This window comes from Aptenodytes patagonicus, chromosome 6 (assembly GCF_965638725.1).
Source record: "Aptenodytes patagonicus chromosome 6, bAptPat1.pri.cur, whole genome shotgun sequence".
NCBI lineage: Eukaryota > Metazoa > Chordata > Aves > Sphenisciformes > Spheniscidae > Aptenodytes > Aptenodytes patagonicus.
The window spans coordinates 50,175,845-50,198,648 of record NC_134954.1 but is presented as its reverse complement, the minus strand read 5'-3'; the positions used below and the strand labels follow the sequence as shown (position 1 = coordinate 50,198,648).

General features: G+C 38.1%; 1 protein-coding gene across 2 annotated transcripts in view; it reads left to right on the top strand.

Moving 5' to 3' along the window:
• Positions 1-22,804, top strand: part of AGPS (alkylglycerone phosphate synthase) — a 61,257-nt gene that overhangs the window by 519 nt on the left and 37,934 nt on the right. For both annotated transcript variants that reach the window (XM_076342541.1, XM_076342542.1), the window contains exons 2-5: positions 12,277-12,366; positions 16,430-16,520; positions 21,052-21,172; positions 21,254-21,328. In XM_076342541.1, the coding sequence (XP_076198656.1) occupies positions 12,277-12,366; positions 16,430-16,520; positions 21,052-21,172; positions 21,254-21,328 (377 nt within the window). The remainder of the gene's footprint in view (positions 1-12,276; positions 12,367-16,429; positions 16,521-21,051; positions 21,173-21,253; positions 21,329-22,804) is intronic.

The following is a 22,804-nucleotide window of genomic DNA, read 5'->3' as shown; positions in this document are numbered from 1 at the left end:
GCGATTCACCGCTGTAGGGACTGGATGAAACCGAAGGAAGGTGGTCTTCAGCCTCTTACTTGTTTCTGTAGTAAGTGGAATTGTATTAAAATGGAAAGTCATTCATAGTCACCTTAATAACTAGAGCAGAGGTTCGATGTTTGCAAAATACTCTGAGGCCGCTTTAATGAAGAATGCGGCACGTGTGAAAAGCAAGGTTTGTGTATGGACTTTCAGTCCTCCTCTGCTCACAGACATGTGAAACCTTCACCTTACGTGAATGCTGCCAAAAATGTACTCATATATTAGGCTCTAACTCAAATTTCTTAGAAATCAATAGCTTTAAGCATGTTAACTACTTTTTCTGTTTCTTACAGTATTTAGTAGTAAAGAATCTCAGGTCACATGAGACCAAGGGAAGACTAATATTCCTAGTCAAATTGTCTAGTACAAAATTCTTTCACTGGCTCTTGGATTTATTTTTCTAGTAGATTATTTTAAATACTGTTATTATAATACCACTATATAGTTTCATGTAACTTATCATCATGAGGCCCACCTTTCTGCTGGGGCAGACTTGTATTTGTTTTGTGATTTCCCCTGTCTTGGATGTGGATTTTCTATATGTGTGTTGGCTTGCTATCCTGTAAGAGCATTTTAAGGTTTAGGTTATAGACAACCTACTGCACAGGGACTAGTATGTTAGTGTATGGAGGCGGTAAAGAGGCAGATAGGGCAAGTAGTGGTTAAGAGAGTTGTTGCTCCTTTGAGGAACCATCCATTCAGCCCATGGTTTGCTCTCAACTTTTTTCAAGAAGAGAGCAAGAGACAGTCTGAATTATTTTAACAGGCCATTTTATGGCCCAGGGCCACAAGCTGGGCTTGCCTGCTTTGGGAGGACTGGGATGTCATGGGCATGTAGTCAAATGTTAACAACTCTGAAAGCCTTTAGTTCTCGCTGAGGGGGATCTGATGCTTTTGCAGGAGATGTGTCAAACAGTGCTGCTCGCTGGGAGAAATGGGTCATTCCAAAACTGTTGCCTTCCATATTGAGTTTTTCTTTGGTTTGAATTTAGGAAGAAATCACTGTTTCTGAAAAAATACCAGTTTAGCTAGTTTTCAGGGATTCATTTTAAATGGATTATTGCGTAATTTCTACAACCAGTTATTGCATCCTTGAAGAGCAGGAGAAATGGGCTTTTGTGAAGATGTATGTGACCTGAAAGATAGCTTCTTTCTCTGTGGAAACCCAGGCATAGTGAACTTAACACCTGTACTCTACAAGCTATCGACATTGCTCTCCCATATTAGGATTTGCTATAGGATCATAATGGATTGTTATTTTTACTCTAACTTGTTCTGGATTAAGAATAAAAATTCTGTTGCTTCAAGGGGTTTATGATCAAAATGATACAACTGCTGGATACTTTGCTGTGGGAGTGTAAGAGAGCTGCTGGAAAGCTTGGTCCGCACCGTAGGTACAAATGTCTTGATGTAGGTAGAGCCCAGCCTTTCTGTATGTATAGAAGCAAAAGAACCTTAAAGGGAGCTGCATCTCTGTCTTAAGGTTCCCTCTGAACATCTGAGATGTGGTTGAAACATGTTTGAGATGTTGCATGTGAAAATACTGATACATAAATATAGTTTGGATATAAGGATCTAGGTAGAGTTTGTATTTGAGGATAATACCCAGGTTTTGAAGTGAGTGATGGGGGAGAAAGACAATTCTGTTGCCTGTACTGATTTGGAAGCAGCAGGTGATGAACGCTTGAGTCCTGTTCTAGTGACTTCCAGCTAAACTGGAGCTGGTTGATCTATTAGTGAGACCTAGAAGGTTGATTGAAAAATCTGGTAAAAATAATTGATGTATAGATGGGTACAGTGATACTGCGTGGCTTTTATCAGCAATATTAGGACAATCCAAACCCAGATGTTTTTTTCTTGCAGTCTTCTCTATGATGATTCAGCTTTTCTGCCTCTTTTGAACTATTACTTTAATTTTTCCTAGTAAAGCTGCAGCCAAAAGTACCTTAAGCAAAATATTTGTTCATTATGCCTGTTGCATCTTTCCTGCAGTGTTTGAAATGGTGTCAAAGCTACAGACACTATTGTACCAGATTCAGGTGCACTCTCCTCATGTTGCATTTCCTCTGCAAAGTAGAAGAGTTCCTATGATGAAAAAAACCTTTGTAGTACTTTAGGTGTATGTCTCTGATCACAGAAATCTTTTTCTGGCTGCTTAACCAATAGTCAGTGACCTGCAGAAACATGGCTTTCTTGTTGATAGTTCAAAGACCAAACTGTTAAGGATCTTATCCAGGCAGTTTTCATCACCAGTGAGGGGAGGAAGGAGAGTATGTGGAATTGACTGAGAGTCTGTGGGGGTGCTCATCTAACTGTCCCTGTTTCCAAATAAAAATGCCTCTGAAGGCTAAACAGTGTGTTTGCAAATTGATGTGTTTCAAGATTGCAATATACTCCCTACTTCTTAAAATGGTGGTTATTGAGATGGGATAATTCCTCAAAAAAGACAAGTAACTCTATTCTTAAATGAGTATCCTCTTGAGGGAAATCTTAGGTACTGTAAGGGTGGAGAGATGTTATTTCTTGGTGGCATTCCTGTCTTGAATTTTGTATTTTAATTCACTGTTGCAGTGGAAGATATGGGGATCATAGTTATACAATGTGTGTTGAAACCTTAATGGGATGATGGGCATGCTGAAAAACTTACTAAAAAAAATTGAGTTGGAAAAGAACTCTTTCTTGAAATTACCTTTTCTGAACTTTTATGTTATGCTGTTGACTTTTGTTGACTGGTTATTAGTAAGCTCACTTTGCTGGTGAGACTTGAGTTAAAAACTTACATACAGTTATTTTGAAGATTAAGCACATGAGGTGTCCAACTTGTACTGCTTTGGACACTGCATGTCCAAAGAAGAGCAACGAAGTTGGTGAAGGGTCTAGAGCACAAGCCTTATGAGGAGCAGCTGAGGGAACTGGGGTTGTTTAGCCTGGAGAAAAGGAGGCTCAGGGAAGACCTTATGGCTCTCTACAACTACCTGAAAGGAGGTTGTAGCGAGGTGGGTGTTGGTCTCTTGTCCCAAGTAACAAGCGATAGGACGAGAGGAAACAGCCTCAAGTTGCACCAGGGGAGGTTTAGATTGGATATTAGGAAAAATTTCTTCACCGGAAGGGTTGGCAGCCTGTTCCAATGCTTGACCAGGGAAGTGGTTGAGTCACCATCCCTGGAGGTATTTAAAAGGTGTGTAGACGTGGCATGTGGGGACATGGTTTAGTGGTGGACTTGGCAGTGTTAGGTTTACGGTTGGACTCAATGATCTTAAAGGTATTTTGCAACCTAAATGATTCTATGAAAACAGTAAGGTGCTACAATTCCCTAGAACACAGTTGTACCAGAGTAACTGTTATGTATGCTAGAAAGTAAGAGTGCCTCAGAGGTGGAGCATGCACTGATGTTAATCTTGCCATAATAGCTTGTATTATAACTTATTCAAATCAAACTTTAAACAGTTTGGCCCTTGTTAAAAGGGATTATTGATTGAGTGTAACTAAATGTTGACTCAGTAGCTTGTAGGCTTAAAATTTTTCTGTCCTGGAGCAAGAGAAAGCAGGGCAGGATTTCCTGATATTTTTTTTTTTTTTCCCTATCTCTTTGTGGAGAAGCTTCTTTCCTGTGGGATGAAGAGAGGTTTGTGGATCTCTTAATTATTATGGGAGTACCGTTATCCAGGGTAAACTAGGGGATGAGTGTATAGCCAGCTGCCTGCTCTGTGTCAAGTTCACACCCAGGTTGCTCAGGGTAATGTGTTAATATCACCATACCTTTATATAGACTCTTGCAGTTCTTTCTGTAGTTGCTGGTAACGATTATGACTATATTAAGCAGCAACATAAATTAACTCTCTTTAAGAGTTGATACTACTTGAATTTAACAAGTAACATCAAAGTGACTTCATATCTGACCACCAATACTCAGAGCAATCTTTATTTTATTATAAACACTTAGCTCTTTAGACAACAGTGTTTAAGCAACACTTGACACTAAACTGAATCCTGGTATAGGTGACTTCTAAGCTCAAGGTGGTGGAAACCTAGGGCAAAGAAGGAAAGGGCTGGTGCCACTAGAGAGCCTTAACAAATCAGAAGAGTAAGAGCCTGTTGCATCAAGGAAGGTGTGGTATTTCACAGGAGGCTCTGTGATTGCATCAAAGCAGTTAATTGCTAGTCAAGGTTAATGCTTGAAGTAGGGGAACAGATAAAGTAAGAAGATTCTCACATGGAAACATTAGCCTGATAAAAAGGATGTCATAGTCTGAAGGCAAATGTGACTTCATATGCAACAGCAATTCCTGTCTGTCATCTAGCTCCAAGTGGTTGAATTTCAGGCAGATGACATGTAAGAAATCTGTAAGAATTTAAGTAATATAATATGTATTATTAATCGTTTGATACCAAGTAAACCAAACTGGATATATTCATTGGTTAAATTTTATTAGAAAAAACCTAGATACAAGATAGAAGTGTAAAGTATGTTTAATATATAAAGTGCAATATGCATTATTATATGAAAACAAGTAGTTTACAGCAAAAACTGAAATAATTTTGTAGATTGACTTATTGATGTCTGCTGAGATCTGAAAGAAAATGAATATGTATATATAGCTATTTATTTAAACTTGATTTGTTTATTTAAACTGAATAGAATGGTCTGTTAATGCAATAGAATAGAGTAATTACTTGGACTTCCTAGAAGCTACTTTGAGCTGGAGTAAAGTAAGGACACCTGTAGTGTAACAGGTTGCAGGCAACTAGATTTTCCTGAGATGTTACTATACCTCTTAGTAGAGAACAAACAATGTGAAGTATTAAAAATCAATTGGAGGCTGAATGTGATGGACAAGCATAATGCCTCTGTAGTGTTGTTATATCCAAAATTGTGTTGTTGTGTGCAAGTCTTCAGGGTTGATGGTATAGGCCAAAAAGTGTTTTTCAGCAGTTATCAGATGTATTTGCTAGAGAGCATGCTAATTCTCTACGCGATAGGTGAAAGTGTTGTCCAGGAACTGAGCTTATTTTGCTTGAGCAAATAAACGGCAGACCATTGATTCCTTCATTAACTCATGGGTTTTTTGGGGTTTTTTGGTGGTTTTTTTTTTTTTTGATAGTGAAGCAGATTTCCTGGTTTTGCAAGCTTTCAAAAAGTACTCCTCAAAGGGCTGCTCTCTGGTGTTTGAAAAATCTTTAAGTGCTTGTTTGTTTACTGCCTGGAAGTAGCCATGTGCATGCATTTTTGTAGTAGAGCAGTCTCTTACAAAGATAAAAATGAAACTGGTGTCAACTGAAGTAGTAGGTGGAATAGAGATAGCTTCTAGTAAAGTACTCTGTTGCATAAGAATCATCATTGGGATAAGTGTATACTGAGAAGCATAGGTATAATGTCTTGGCTTTCCTGAATCTTTAATTCACCCTAATTGACTTAAGCTTTCTATGAAAGAACACTAGAGAAACACCAATTTCCTCATTCCTTGGGCCTTTGTTTATTACAATGTGGTGAAATGAAGAGTAATGAAATAGTTGAGGCTAGGAACATGTGTAGGGAGAGTTAACATTTGTTTTATCAGAACGGTTGTTTAAAAAAAAAAAAAAAAAGCACACTGTGCTTTGGAGTACCTAAACCCTTGAAGTCTTATTTTATGCCTAAAATCTTGTGTCTGCATTAGCTGCTTACTGGAGATGTAAACTGTAAATATGAACCCAGGTTTGTGTTGCCATACCAGATATTCAGCAAACAGAATAGCAACTGAATCAGGTGTATGTGCAGCTGCAGGGGTTTCGCTGAAAGTGTGGGCTACAGAACCTGAATGTGTCTAAGGTTATAAAACAGATGTTATGTGACTTCAGACTTGAGAGCGATTACATTTGGTTTGCTGCAGGGAAGATCATCCAAGAGGGAAGTATAAGAATGACAAACACAGTAGATACTCCCTGCCTGCAGCATAGCATTCTTCTCCAAATAAATGATGCTTCCACAAAGCAGTTCTTGAAGGGATTCCTTGGGCTACATTCCTTTTCCTAATTTCCAGGCACCTGATACTAATTTACTACTGGCTTCAAAACCACTCTGGAATGGCTTGCTTACTTGGTTGAGAAGTGTGACTATATGACCCAGAGAGACTGCTCCAGAGGAGAGGGAGAGTGACCTTCTGGTATCATCTGTGGAAAGGGTTCTAAATTTCCAGCTGGTGGTCTGAGTTGGTAACCAAAAATCCAGCTGAGGTGGGCTTTGAGGAGTTACTGTTTGGGTAATGTCTTCTTGTTGTAACTCCTTAGCACCATAGTACTGCCTCAGTCTTACTGCACCCATGTGCTGAGTTTTGCGAGAACTCTACAACCTGCAAGACTTTTTTTGCATTGTTACATTAGGCAAATACTGTTAGCCCATGGCTAATACCACATTAGCCCATGTGGTAGCCCTTGAAACTGCCACTTTAAACTAATTTCCAAGAATGTGCCAGTGCTTGGATCATGGAACAGGAGTGTCTGTGGGTATTTTCTGTATACGTTGTTTTAATGCTGAGCATCAGCTGGTGATTGAATTGAAAATGCTGGTGGTTATTGTGAGGAAACTGATGTGAGCATCTTGGCTTTGCTCCACCTGAGTCATATTGATTCAGCTGGGTTGAACTGCACTTTCATCCTGCTTCTCTGAAGAAAATACATGAAATTGTCACTTGTCCTTTGAGTAAATTAGCCTGTTTGTCTAAGTTTTATGTATAATGTACCAGATCTTCAGATTATTTTGGAGAAGGGGGAAGTTGTGTTGATATTTATGTGCTTAGATGGTATGTCTGTGTAATGAGGCAATTCCATTCTTTATTAAATCACATGATGGTAACGTTTGGAGTTCATTCATTACTTTATCTTGGTTCTGATATTTCATTGAACATAATCTCATAACTTCATCATAAGTGAAGAAACTTTGTGTTTACTTCTGTTACAATTATCAATGTGCTTTAGACCTTGGAAAACAAAAGGCTCTAACTGTTGGTGATACTTTTGCAGTATAAAACTCTTCTTTACTGGCAGTTGTATGTATTGTGTATGCAAATGTCTGATATGCACTTGTCATGTGAATTTGAAACTACTGAAGAATGATATCCATGGTATAATTTCCACGCGGGTTGAACTTTGGATGCTGAGCTTGGATACCTGTGGAGACCCTGTGCGTGTTCTTCAGTTTCCTAGGGAGAGACAAAACTTTCAGCCAGTCACCGTGCCTCTCACTAAAGCACAAGATTTGGAGAGTGCTGGCAGGTACAGTTTTGTTGAAATAGCGTAGGTCCAAAGGCCTCTGCCTGCCCAGCTGAGTGACCGGATGCCTTGGAAGCACTAGTTCAGCTGGTGGGCTGGGGGCCACCCTCCCGCCCGCCCCCGGACTGGACATGCTGCCACCTTGTGAGCTTCTGCCCACTTTGTGGGCACCTTAATGGTCTTTTGGGGGCTTAATATAGTGCCTTGTGCTGTGACCTGAACAGCATCCTGCCCAGTGTCTCTTTGATTGTTTCATAGCTAGCTTTCCAGAAAAATGCAGAAAATGCTTGACTTGTTGAACAAATATTTTGCGGTAAAAATCCTTATTGCATTGAGTCAAACTAGTATTTCAGTGTTGGGCGTTGTAATGAAAGTGAAATATTTAAATTCACTTAACCTAGTTGTGCTGTTTTCAGCTCCTGTTGTCACTGTTTCCATGGTAACTTGTTTTCTTTCAGGTTTTTTCCCTTCAGGTGATACCATTTTGCATGTGTGTGTATATAATATATATTTCAAAAATGTTAAGCGAGCTTTGCTTTCTAGTACTTCATACATTTCAGTAGTGAATTTCTGGCTTATAAGTTAGAAGGCAAGAAAGAACTGGTCATTTCCTACTATTTCTGTCTAAAATATTCCATATTTCTGTCAAAGATGAAAGTAGGGTTAGTGAGCTTGCTATTTTCTTTAAGCCAATGTACTGAATAGGAAAGGTGTTGTCTTTAAATGAGACAGGTCAGGTACAGTACAGGCTGAGTAACATGAACTTTAAAGCAAGAATAACACCAAATGTTGATGAGTCTGTTATATATTCTTGGAAAGGGGACTGGGAAGAAAAATAGAAGGGTGTGTAAATTATATCTTGGTACCCATAGAACATGTGTAGCATGAACATGTCTGTTGACTAAGCCAAACAGAGCATCTTTCTTTTTTCAGGCTGGGGCATGAAACTTTTTAACATGTTTTGAGATGTTCAGATATTTTACAGGGTATTCAGGTTATTTTTCTTGTTGTTTTACCATTTAGCAACCAAATTATTGAATTTTTGAAGAATGAGGATAGAAACTATTACTGCACGGGAAACTTTGTTTCAGATGGTATGAAATACTGAAGTGATAGAGGATCCGTAATTTATAAAAGTCTATGTAGCTATAATAGTGGTACATATTAGTTGCAGACCAATGTGTAGTTTGAGTCCCTTGGTCTCAGAGCCAGGATTGGATACATTGAGTACTTGTACATGGAGGGAGCTTTTAATGTGTGCTTAGGTCTGCAGATGCTCAGCAATTCTTTCTGCCCTTTATACTCTTCTGGAATATGAGATTTTGGGAATGAAAACCTTGGGAAATGTAGAAGGCTACATCAATTGCTCAGTCACAGCTTGGATCATTCTTGAGAGCCAAGGTATGATGCATGATGCTAATCTGGCAGGCAGCTCTAATTGCTACACCAGGGCATTACAGAGGGCAGTGGGAGTTCTGCACTGGAGCTGGGGTGTGAAAAGCTTTGTAAGGACTGGTGACTATAAATAATGCTGCAAAAGTGTAGTATGAAAATGAAGAAGAGGAATGCTGTTAAAATACTTAGACGAGAAAAAGACTTTTTTCCATGTTTGCCTTCTGTTTCTTATTATACTGTCAAATTGAAGTTTAATTTCTAAATGTAAGCTGGAAAGACAAGGAAATAGAGAGCAGGTGTGTGTTATAGTGTATTTCCCTTATATGAGGGAACTGGGGCAGGGAAGCAGACCTGGGGAAGAACAGCATGCTACCCCGGCCTCTATCTTGCAGAGCTGCTTGTGCTTCTTCTGAATAATATGTCAACTAATATGTAACCCTCTTCCAAAAAGTTCTGCTACAATCTTTGAATTATATCAGTATGACATTGACATTGCCTCAGTAGTCAAGGAGGCTTGCACATCTCTGGATTTCTCCTGCTTTCTTCTGTGCTGAAGGTAATTCTCTTGAGTCTTGAGGTTCACCAGCTCTTGTTCATGAAAAGCATACCTTTCAAATGGTATGTGAGAAGATCTAAACAGCTTGGTCTTCACTGCAGGCCATGTCAATTACAAACTGGAGCTGACTAATAAGTCTTTCTTTTAAAATCTGGTCTTTTTAGGCTTCTCTTTTAGGGAGCTGCATGCAGTATTTCCTCTAACTTGTTCTTAGTGTGTAGGCATGAAGTGCTAGGAACTACAATAAGTAAATCAAACAGCAGTTCTTAAACTGGCAGTACTCTGGTATGGTGGAACAAAAGAAAGAATAAATGTAAGATGACTCGTTACAAAAACAGCCCTTCCTGTCTCCAAACAGAAACCTCAGACTTGCTCAGTATAGTTTTGAATATAAAAATTAAATGCTTAACTCTTTTGTTGTGGTGTTTACCTGTCAAAAGATATAATACTGCCCATTGTGTGTGTGTGTGAATCTCCTGACTTTGTGTTATGAGGTAGCTGAGATGTTTTAGAACCAGCTGTTCTTCTACAAACATGCAAACTGTTACTAAATTTTAATTTAATTATTCTAATCACACCAATAACAAGAGCTATGTTGTCTGGCAGAGTAAACCTTTGTGTACTTATTTTATTCAGGAATAGTTCAGCCTGAAAATAAACTCTTAAGAGTGTTAACTCTTAACCTCTGTTCTGTATTTCAAAGCCTGATGAAAGCCCCAGGTAGTTTAACACCAAACTGGGAAAGCAGGCCTTTGAAAAGGCAAACAACTGGGAATGCAGTCAGCTTAGCAGAAAGACCTCATATCTGGGTCTTGTTCAGTGCCTTAATTAATAGTACCTCCCCTGGATTTTGTGGGAAGTATCTATCTGTACCAACATCAGGACTAATGATAGTGTCAAAGCTGTGCTTTATCAGCGTATCTCATGTCACCAGTTCCTTTAGAGCCTGGTCTTTTGTGTCTTGGTCTGTCTGATTGTCTCCAGCTTTGCAGCTAGTTTCTCTAGCCTGTTTCATGCATCATACTTGGCATACTTATTTTGGCATTGCTTTGCAAGAGGACTTACCTCTCTAAATTAGGGGGAAAACTGCTTTGAGCCTTCCTCAAATTTTAGTTATCAAGTCTGTTCTGACTTTACAGGATTTGACAAACTACAGAGATCAGGTATATAGAAATACTACGTTTAGTCAGCAGAGGGAGAAATCTTGCCTTGAGGAAGACTGCAATGATGGGGATTTGAGGGGAACGTTTAGTTTAAAAAAATAAAATAAATGCCACTTGAGTGACACAATTCTGTGTCAACCTGTTTGCAGCTGGGAACAGCTCAACTGTATATGACTTGGTGTCTTCGTGGAATTTCTTTTAAATATGTACAATATTTATAAATATACAGAATATAGGAATACATGTAAAAATAGGCAAGGCTGCATAACATACATTAAGAACACTTTTTCATAATGTCATGTCAGTGCACTAACACAAGGCATTCCTTTGCTATCGAACATGAGTGGATCCTTGCCGTTTTCTGAGTGAACACTACATGTGTAAAGATTGAGTCTATTGAGAGAGGAGGCAGCCAAACAGAGGGGCTTCTGTATCTGGGCAGTTGTCTGCTCAAACAGTTTAATTTTGGCAGAAATTTTAGAATCAGTTCCTCAATGTGGAAGAACAACATAGACTGGCTATTTCACAAAACTGCATCAGTTACTGAGTACTGAAACTGCTCTATAAAGTTTGCTTAAAGTGCTAAATTTGTCAAAGGGTTGTTGAAATGTCTGATCAAACAATTGTAATAAAATACACCTCCATGGTTTTTTCCATTTGATTAATTAAAACCTTGTGTACAGGCAGTTTGAAGAAAATTAATTTTGATTAAGCCAAGTCTATTTAATTACAACACTGACAGTGTGTCAGCAGCCTATGTTAATATTATCTTTATAATGAAGGCCTTTGGTAATCAGTCATCACCCAGTTATCTTGTATGTAATGCTGGAGTTATAATTGACTTGAGGCAGTGCATTCTCTGCATCGTGAGGTCTTTTGAAATGGTCACCTCTGGTCATCATCTTAGCTCTTACTCTTTGACTGTATAATGTAAGAGTACATTCACTGTACATAGTGGAGTGAGGTAATAATCTGTTTTTAGACTTCTTTAAGATGCCTTTTTATTAACTAAAATTCAGTTTAAGTTAGTACTTCACTTCTAATGTAAATAAATGGCAGACTTTTTAAGCAAAGTTAGATTAATGTGTAATTACTCTTTGTGTGTATCTGAGTCTTAAATATGTTTACATTGATATACTTCTGATGACTCTGTAATAATTAAGAGGTCCTCTGTTTTGGTATGGTTGTGCTTAAGGTATTTCAATTTTGTGGTTGTATTTTGGCAGTTGTGGGTTTAGGTTTTTTTCTTTATATTCCCTTTCTTATGGTGGCATGCTTTGAGGTCACATTCAGGTTGTATTTGCTGTGTTATTCCTGCAGTTCTTGGGGGGGTTTTTTTTGACTTTCCAATATATATTTTCAATCCAAATGTGTCTCTGAGTGCCTCATCAAGTGACTGTTAAGAATGCAGTGGGATTACAGTAGTGATGTTGAACAACTAAAATTTAAAATTATTCCCTTGACAGAGAATAATAATATTAAATGTCTCATTCTGAAAATATTTAGCTATTACCTATTTGTGTGTTAGTATTTATGTATAGATTTAAAACCAAGCATCTTTCAAACATTGCTCTTGCCAATTTGAGAATATCACCTTACACTGTGCATTGACTTAAGCTGGTTGTTTTTATGAAGCATCTTGTCTTTCAAGTCTTAGGATGTAATCTGAAGGAGTAATGGTTGTGGCTGCAGAATGACTTTTTGCTCTAAGCTATGCACTCTTGATATGTACTTGATTTCTTAAATTGCTATCTGATAAGACTTTTTTCCAAAGCCATATAACTGCAAATCATTTTGGGCTTACAATATGCTAACATTCTCACTTAGATTTTTTTTTTTTTCCCCTTTAAGGCAAGAACTTCTGAAGTGGAATGGATGGGGATATAATGACTCCAAATTCATCTTCAATAAGAAGGGTCAAGCAGAATTCACAGGAAAAAGGTAAGTTGAAAATGTATATAACTGAAGTATCTTATTTAGTGATTTTTTTGAAAAGAGTTTAAAAACTGCACTGTTCAGTTAATCCAATGAAGACAAAAAACTGGCTTTATCTCATCAAATTGGTTATTAGTTGTTCTGCATTTAACAGGCTTACTGAATTCTATACACAGTAGTCTAACATGTAGTAAAATACTGTGGCTTATTGGAAGGTTTATTAAAAGTATTATAAGGACAAATTAATGTGAGTCTTATCTAAGTTGATATACTCTGTGTGTTAAACTTCCCTTGGAGAATGGAATCAAACTGAGAATCTGCACCATGTTCTAAAGCTTTAGATAACATGCAGCAGGTCAGTGCATTTTTGCCAGTTTTGAGAATCTCTTGAGCATCAACAAGTTGCTTTATTAAACTTCCAATTTGTGTTTTAGGTTTCTTAACCATGGCGCACGGAGCTACTTTATCCTCTGAGCTTCAAATTAAAAACTGCTCTTCGGTTGTATGTTCTGTAGTGGCAACACTTCTGATTTATTATCTACTAGCCATTTCTACAGCAAGCTTGTTTTTCTGAGAAATATTTTTTCTGAGGAAATGACATTAAAATTAAGTCTACTTGGGGATCTCTAAACTTTCTTCCAGTGGGATTTAAGCCTGTCACTTGACATCTTAACTGTTTTTTTTCTGCCTCAGTGGAAAGTAGTCTTGCAGTCTCTCTTCCTTGGTTTAAAATATATACTTTTTGTAAGAGTAAAGAAAAAGAATGGGGAAGAGAAATAAGTCTGAAATAAATACTGTCCTTCAGAAAAATTCCTTCCTGGTCTTTGAGTTTGTGTAAACTAGCATGTGCTAGTTTGAGTCAAAGCTGCAAAAACCTAACTGGGATGTTGAGCACTTTAATCCTTATTTCTTAATTTTCAGGCCCAGATTAAAATGCAAAGCCTTGTCTTAGGCACTTGAGTTCACTATGTAATACTTAAGGCGATCTTGGTCTCTCTCTTCTTGCCAGGATTCTGACTCTTGTCACTTTGTCACTCATTCTTTCATCTAATATCTTTAGTTTATCTGAGGTAGGTTATGCTGCACAGAAAACTTACGCAGTGTGCTTTGAAGGAAAAAATGGTAAAGAGCTGGACTTGGATTTTTTCAGGAGGAAGCATCGAGGCTGCTGTTTAACTGATGAGTATCAGTCACTGTTCTAGAATGGGGGGAGAATGGCATTTTTTTTCCCCTTCATCTGCATTCTCTCTCTAACCGATAGATAATACTAGAAATGCCCTGCTGGGCCACACCAGTGTAGTTTCTATGGAATAGTTTGTCACAGTGGCAAAAGGAGAGTGTTTGAAGTGAAAAATAGGAGAATAGGTATCTGCAAAGATGTTGTAGATGCCTTGTCCTTTTAGTATCCACTTACAGATCTGTTGTCGATAAATTTGTCTAATAGCTTTCAAGTCTGCTGATACTGTCTGCCTCTGCAGCATCCCATGGTAGCAAGTTCCAGGTTGCTGTTTTGTAAAGTACTTGTGTTTTAAACCAAGTATCCCTTACTGTGTTGCAGGATTAGGTGAATGAGAGTTCTTCAGCCTATCTACTGCTTTGTTTATTATATAAGACTCAGTCGTATCCTTTCTTCCACTTTCTCTCCATGCTGAGGGAGTCCTGGGCCCTTTAGTCTCTGCTTGTAAGGCCCCTTGGTCTTTACAGTTGCTGTTCTCTGAACCCTCTCTAGCTCTACTACACCTTTTTGGAGATACAGGGACAAAAACTGCGTGCAGCACTCAAGGTGTGGATACACCAGCATTCTACAGAGCAGCAAAAAGAGATGAACTGTCTCCTTTCTTACACCTGCCTGGTTGATGCATAACACTGTTGGCTGCTGTTGTATGTCGTCAGTGAAGATGCCATGATTTTTCCTATACTGACTACCAGTCTGATTCTGCAAAATATGCAGTAATGCTTTTTTTTGCTCTTGCAGTTATCTACATCTTATCTTCCATCTTCATTTGTCTGCCTAGGTTTTTTTAAGGTCCTGAGTTCCTTCCTTTCAGTGTAGTATCTGTCTACCCAAAAGAGCTTAATATTATTCACCTGGTTGGAGAGTCCACTGATGAATCCAGATCACTGATGAAGACATTATGTAAAACTGGTCCCAGTACCAGTGTGTGGCAAGCTGCATTCCTGAGCCTGTCTTGGACAGTAATCAATAAACCCTGCCCTTTGCTTCTTATCTTAACCTTATCTTAGCGTTCAGCCTGTAGAAGAACCTTTCCTTCAGTACTGTAACGATGTATTTTCTTAAATAGCTTTTGGGGTAAACACCTGTGGAAGTATAAAGGAGTGTGGAATTTAATGTTCATTATATCCCCTTTATTCACTTTCTGTTTTCACACCCTGATAGAACTCCAAGGGTTAGTGAAACAGGATTTCCCTTTATGAAAGCCATGTTGACTTTCCCAACAGACCATGCTTCTCCATGTGTCAAATGAGCTTTTTATTATAGCCTCTATCATCTCACCAGGGATAGATAATACTTACTAGTCTGAGCAACTAAACCTGTTTTTTGGGGTGTGTGGGGGGAGGAGGTCTTTTGGGGGGGCTTCTTGCACCATCAACATACATACAAAGCTTGCTTCCTGAGCAATCATGTGTTGCATTCTGTGCAGTAAACTCACTAACTCCATCTATGCTGTGATTTCTGTCTGTGTCTTGACTTAAAAGTTGTTGGTTTTCTGATAGCTTTAGTTTGTCCTTTGAATAAGTGATTAAGGTTACTCTTGCAAGCTAGCTATAGTAATAGGTTGGCAATACCAGAAAGTATGTCTGGAGAAGAAAACACACCAAGCTGACTGGAGTCTCTCTGTACGTTTGTTGCAAACTCCTGATGCAAATGCATTAAGCTTTCATTGCTTATTTCACTTTCCTTTTCATAGAATTCGCTTAACTGTTTCATATGGGTATAATGATACAATAACAGCTGTCAGAGGAAGAACAACTGAATGTTGTCTTCCAAGCTGAAGAGCCTAGCTTGAGTTGAGATATGGTTGTAGCCTTTTATCTCTAGGAATAGAGTAGGGTTTTTTTTTTTTTGCAGTAGGAGAACTGGGGGGTAGCTGACATAAGGAAACAAAAGGAATTGGTCTTTCTGTGTAATAGGTGGCTTAGTTCTAGAGTTGGTTGGAACAGCTGTGAAGGACAGGGTCATAACTAGATTAACAGTGATTGAATAATCTTAGAAGGAAGACCCATGAGGCATAATGCAGTGACCCAGGTGCAAACTATAGTAAGGATTCTCAGCTGCTGAAAGCTCTTAATACCAAAGAAAGGTCCTTTTGCTCTTCTCGGAGAATGTTTGTGCATACATAAACATGCACAAAGTGTGCATGTATACAATTAATAGCAATAGTTTCTACCTGTTTCAGTGTGTCCCCAGCCTTATTTGTTTTCACATGTGATACACATGTTCACAAACAATTCCTCTGTCCCTTGTCTGTAAGTCTTCATCTGTCACATGGCTAAGCTCTTGCCAAAGACTTTGCAATAGAAATAAATTCACATTGCTTGATGGATTCTGATGCATTCTGATGATGAGGGAAGAATATTTAACACTGTTTTTCTTCAAAACATGTAAGGTGTACTGAGCTGAGTTTGTGTGTCTGAGACTGCTGTTGTTTACATTGCAGTGTGTCCATACACACATGGCCTCTACCTGTATCTGGCATGTAAACTGCAACACTGCTTTCTGCACTACTGAAAGGGAGAGACCTTTCTTAAAAGTAAAGATGGAGGGGTGGGATATCTGGAAAGCCTTATGCCACAATTCCCAAAGATCACGAAGGAAAATAATACCTAAGATGTTGACAATTGATTTGATTTTGTGTGAAATACAGAACAGTTAAATACAATGAAATGTGCAGTTGCATGAAAACTAAATGTGCAGAAGCTTTGCAGGCTTGTAGGTAAAGAATTTGATTTAAAACGTAACTGTTTGTGCATACGTAGAATCGAAAGAAGTGTATCTGACATACAGTCTTTTAATTTAAAATGACCCTATGTAATATTGACTTTTCAGGTACAGATTAGGTGGTATGGTATTACCAACTTTTAAGGAATGGATAGAAAAAACCTTTGGAGCAAGTCTGGAGCACAAAACTACCTCTAGAGTAAGTAAATAGCTGAACCAGTTCCTTTGAACATTAGTCTTGGTGATAATCAAGACCACATTGTTAAAGATGATTCAGCTGTTGTCCCGAAGGTCACCTTGCACATGATTTAAATACAGTGTATTAATACCTCAGTTTTTTGAAAAAAGCGTTCTACATAAAACATTCAATGACTTAGCATGACTTGTGGTTCCAGGTTAACTGGTAGTACTTTTATTGGAATGAAAGTCTTCAACATGGGGAGTTTTTTGTCCTTCTTTGTAGGTTGCTTTTCAAGATTGTAGAAACTGTTAGCCTAGAGGGAATTGTTTATGCAACTTCAATGTTGTTCATGATAATAAAGACAGAAGATACAGTGAAGTTCAATTGTGCTGTGTTTTCAGTGTACTGAATGAAATCCAAGTTCTTATTTGACAGTAATTTTTTTTACATGTCTCGGTGCTGAAAACTGGCTACCAGAATACTCAAGACTGAACTGAATGTTTTCAGAAAAACAACACATTCGGAATGTTCTGGGTTTTGTGAAGCATCCATATTTTGCTTTTCAGGAGAGTAACTCATGTCAGAGTCAGGTCTCCTGACTCCCTTCTAAGAATTCCTTTGAGGCTGCAGGTTCCTGACTAGATAGCTGCTTAAGCAGTGTTGGAAGCAGGCTGTGCTTGTACAGTGATTATAGCAACCCTGCTTTGGGTAACAGTTTTACCCATTTCTTGAGTGAATTCAAGATTGCATTTTCTCTGAAGAAGGTAATCTCATAGAGCCTGAAAACTCGAACATTTCTTCAGTCTTCTGTTAATCAAGACATTCTTCCGTCTGCTATGACTTGCAGGATCTCCATCTGCCAATATATTTTGAAAAAATTCATCTTGATGTGTTTCCTTGACCAGGATAGGTCTTAACTGGCAGCTGCTTTAATTTGCTGTGACCAGAGGTCCTGAGAGACGTTGTTCCCTTTCTACATGCAGAGGAAATACAGAACCAAGTAGAGTTGGAGGACAAGGGCAGATTCTTGAATAGTGTCTTGATTCCACAGTATGTCTTGCAAAACAGCTCTTCAGGATATTTGGAGCAATGTTGAATGCTTTCCTGTTATGTTGTGCCCCTCTGGTTCCAATGTTCTTGTTGCGATCTGAAACAGGCTGACTACCTTGACACAGAATAGGACTCTCTGGAGTCTCCAGTATGTATCTGGACTTCTCATAGCTATTCTCAACTACTACTGCAGCTCCTCCATTTTCATGTCTCTGTCATAGTTCCTAGTTTATATTTCAGGTTGTTGTGCTATATTGGTTTTTCATCTACTATCATCAGAGCATGAAGAAACTAGAGTATAGGAACAGCAGTAGGAGGGGAATCTCTTGGTCCATTTGTCTTTCTATCTCATCTTTTCCTGCCTCTATTCTGTGAGACTGGAGAGTACCCTGTTGCATGCAATTTTTTAATTAACAACAGTAAACGTACCTGCTTCTGTGCTGCTCAAGGCCTGCTGATGTCTTTTTCATTTTTCAGACTAGACTTACCACAGACAACAGTTTAGACCTAGTTCACATAGGCTTCCTGTCTAGCCTTTCAGTGCACAAATCTTAAAATATTTCAGACCCATAAGAATAAATAAAGGTATATTTTTGTTTGGCATTGTGTGTAAGATTTATGTGGACAAATATTAACTTTTCAATCTTGACGGTGAAAACTAAAGGATTAAAATACTTGTGGAAGAGAGATAAAATTTAAGATACTTATAACAATTCCTTGCAGATGGTTTTAGCTTTAAGTAGTTTCTGTCCCTCTTATGGAGAACAAAGATCTTCAAGCACTTGGTGTTCAACTTGAAATGATATGAAATAGTTCTGTCTATGGAAATCCAGGAAGAAACCAAAGTTTAAAATAGAAAATGTAAGCACAGCTAGCAGGGATTTTTTTTTAAAGTGGTTTAAAGATCTTTATTTGGTACCTACTTGTTTGTTTCTCATGTTTCCCAAGTTTCTGTCAGAGCTCTGCTCTTTGGGTTAGCAGACATCACTGTGTGAATGTGCATTAATAGCAGAATAGTAAGAGCTAAGAGCAGGAATCCAAGACCTGACTTCCTCTGTGCTTACTGTGACTGGCCTCTAAAATCATGATCTCTCAGTAGCAGTGTATCTCTCACCTAAGCAACACTTAATCTCAACTTCTGTGTTTGTAGGTGACAAAGTGAGTATGTTGGAGGGAAAAGCCTTTTTCTCAGATGTCTGACACCTTATTTCAAGAAGTATAATATTATCCTTAAAGCAAGTCAGAACAGCACATATCCTCTTCCAGAAATCAAATCATTCTCACTAGGTCATGTGTCTCATATGAAAACTCTAAAACAAACACTTGGATATCCTTTTGAACCTCTAAATGTTGTTAGCTGTCAGTCATGAACGTATCTCATGCAGATACTGCTTTCTGAATTATCCCTATAAGTGCTCTTAATTTCTACATAACCTTACATAGTTTCTTGTAGGGTGGACACTGGCAGGCAAGTTCCATCACCATGGATCTTTTAACTACCTGAAAACTTTCCTGTTGAAGGTTAAATCTTTTCTTCAGCTCTCACTACTTTGACACTCAACCCATTCAGGATAGACTGCTGCTGTGGTGGCAGATGGGAGACTATTAATTTCTATTTTCCTTGCTGTTAGCTTGGTAACTGGTGCTATCCTCTAAGCTTTTGTCTTAGGACGTATTGGCAAAAAAATATCAGCTGTTCTGGAGGTTATGTAGAGCAAAGATAGGCAAGACTCCCTTCCAGGAAAGAAAACCTGGATGGGTGGGTATACGTTTTTGTAGAAGGCTGAAACTTCAGAAGGTGAAAGAAAAGCTTTGAAAGAAAGAATTCAGTTTTGCTGTTTTCTTTTTGTACTTGTCAAGAAGCATAGGCTAGGCTCGTCAAAGAAATGTCTAAATTTCTTTGACTGCGTGGAACATTTTGTACAAAATACTTTTTGGTGGTAAGGCTTTAAGCAAGCTCTTTCTGGCATCATTAGGCAGCCCATAGTCTTTCCTGATGGCTTTATAACAAAATTGCAAGAATGTTCTTCTATTTGAGTTGAAGGTGATGTCGGTTAATTTGCCAGCAAGGCTTTCATGACAGAAGTTTGAAAGCACTGCACTATGTTTTAACTAATTTTTGTGCAACTCCTAATTTTTAAGAGTGTATTTAAAATAAAAGATGGGGTAGTGAAAAATTTTCAGTTCTCCTGTTCTTGAACTTGAGGGACTTTGGTAACTAGGAATAAGATTCTTGACCAACATTTCCTTTCAAAATAGGAGTTGAAGTCCAGAAGTTAGTTTTTACTCATAAGACAAGCTTTATATCTAACTAAAGAACTCCTTAATTAGAGGCCATTTGTAATAGAAGGCATATTTCTTTAGGGAGGTTACCCATAGAAAAGTATAAATTAATTTATTGGCTGCATTTTTAAGGAGGAAAAAAAAGCATGTTGGTTTTTTGGAACCTTAAAAGCATTACGCTTAATGTCTACAAAGATTTTTTTTTTTAACTGGGTCCTGTAAAGAATCTTCATTCTCTAAGTGGATTTAAAAAGTCAACACAAACTATGTTTTTATGTGCCTGATATCTAAAGTGGACTTTAGAAAAGAGAATTAAGTAGCTAGGTCAGCACTTTGAGAAACTGTAAGAATACTATATGAGACATCTGTCGTAAGGACCTGGAAGAATGGGCTGTTAGAAAACCTTAAGCAGGGGTTCTCCCTTTGGACTTAAAGAAGCTTGATTCAAGGCCTGTTGGTAAGCCAAAATGTCCAGTGTAGCTTCTTTGAAAGAAACTTTTTTCCAAGGTGTTGATTAGGACTTCTAGCTAGAGGCTTTCTGGAAACACCTGCATGTTGGTGACTGAACATGGATTTCATAAAGTCTTCCTGATGTGTGAGGTCTACTTAAAGTATGCTGGTTATGTTAGATCAGTCAAACTTAGTTTTGCCTTGCTGTGTACTTTTGATTAGGCTTTGGTCTGAGATGGATTTAACTTCCAGTACGTGACAAGAGGAGGGGAGGTGGGTTGGTAGAAACAGAATTATAAATAGAGGAATTTGCAGAGTGGGTAGTGCTTTAGTATGTATTTCTCTCTATTGGAGGAGGAATTTATATTCAAAAAGGAATTTTGACCTTCAATCTCTACCCCTTCATCAACAGGAGAATCTCTAGTTCTGTTCAGTCAGCTGTTCTTCTTGGATCTTGAAGTCTTTAAAAAGGTATTTTGTTCAGTATGCACTCATAAGCTAGTGCATTTCTCCAAATTTCTCAGGAGGAAAAAGGGTAAGAATGTGCTACTGAAATAAAACTTCCTGTGTGCATCTAGTCAGCTGAGTACCAGGTAGGATAAGTGGGATCAGTGATTGAAGATGAAGAGGAGAACTTCGGTATTTCTGATCTTAAATAGTTGTGTTTGGGTATCAGTTAGTGTTAACCTGTTTTTATTATTTCTGTTGTACAGAAATGCTGTAAGAGTGAACCTATCTTTAACGAACTTATTTTCTTGTATTGTAGGCATCCATAAATGTTAATGATGTACCTCCATCCATTGTAAATGAAGAATTTCTTCAGGATCTTAGAGCCACTAAAATCTCATATTCACAGGATGCAGAAGATAGGGTATTCAGAGCTCATGGTAGGAGAACTTCATTTATGTAACTGTGCTGCTTTTGATGCTTCCTTGTTTGAACTTGTTAACTTATTGTTTGTGTTTCAGGTCACTGCCTACACGAGATATTTGTACTCAGGGAAGGAATGTTTAAGCGAATTCCTGATATAGTTGTATGGCCTGGTAAGCTTTAATTGTTTTATGCTCCCTTCTGATCTGGGAGGCCATTGTTTGCTGAACTCTTGTGCTTTCTTGTCATGGGAAAGCTGTCTCTTGGTTCACTGACTTTGCTCGTCTTTACAGAAACTGAAGGAATTTTCTCATGAATGGTAATCATGATTGTTTAACATCTAGATTGCTGGTTGTGCCTGTGAAATCCCATCACTTTGTGGGGAAGTCAAATTTATTAAATATAGCTGAAGTTGCTGTTGACAACTGAATTCATGACTTAAGTAACCACAGTGTAATTTGAACTTGTATGTTCACCAAGAATAGTTGTCTAAATGGCAGTCTAAATCTTGCTTTTTTGAAGGAGTACGTGATGGTAGAAGGGTAGTGAAATGTTTGTATTAAAGAACTTTGTTTTATGACACCTGTGACTCCTATCAGAACACTTTACAAAGGATCATTGACTGGAAGAAAGAGCAGTGCAATCTGAGTACAGACTAGTCCCACTTTAGAGTAATAACTCATGCTGTTGTAGATAATATGTAGCAGAAAATATGCTTGCTTCTATCTAGTAGAAGGATACAAATACTTAAACTGATATGACTTTATTTGCACACTTGTGTGAATTTCCTACTTGAGTCATGTTTCTGTGGTCACTAGGAGCTACTTTCCACGTGCCATTCTTCAGTAGCTAACCAAAAAGTCATTTGATCTAAGTACCTGTCAATTTCTGTTCAGCTGTATGAATCCAACTCTTTCCTTACCTTTTATAACTTTCTGATACTTTGATAGCTGCACTGCATTAGAAACCCCAAAATTTCTGATAAGAACTTAGTCTTAGCTCAGTATTGCTTCCTTTATTTAGAGGAAAAAAATCACATATGGGAAGCATAAAGAGGCACTATAAAATGCATCTCAGTACTTGAGGACAGGTACTGACATGACAGCACTGGTGACTATGAACAGCACTTGCCACAGCTTTATTTTGTGCAGCTCCAAAAGCAATTGAAATGAAATAAAATGATTGACTACCTTTGTTTAAAGCTGCTCTGTACGGCAAGAGCAAGGTAGCCAGAGTTCGTAAGCCTGTTTATTCAGTCCTGCTCATTCTCTGCTGTTTGCACAAACTCATGTATGCACTGTATTTGATCTCTCTTTTGATCCTTTTCCTTGCCTGTGCACAAGCATTTCTGCTTCCCTCTTTGACCAGATACAGAATGTGTTCTGAAAACGTAAATTTCACAGCAACTCTACTTTTGAAAATGAATGTCAGCTGGGAAGAAAAAGATGTGTTCTTCAGCTCTCAGAAGAGACTTATTTCTCACTTAAAATAAATTGGACAGCCTATTTTCAACAAAAGCTTTAAACTTGATTTGTTCTCCAAGATACCTAGATTAATTGCTAACTGTTTGGTAGCCCGTCTTGCCCTGAGAATTTGCAGGAGGTCTCAATCCATGAGTAGAGCAGGAGACTAAGGCTGTAGTTAGTTCT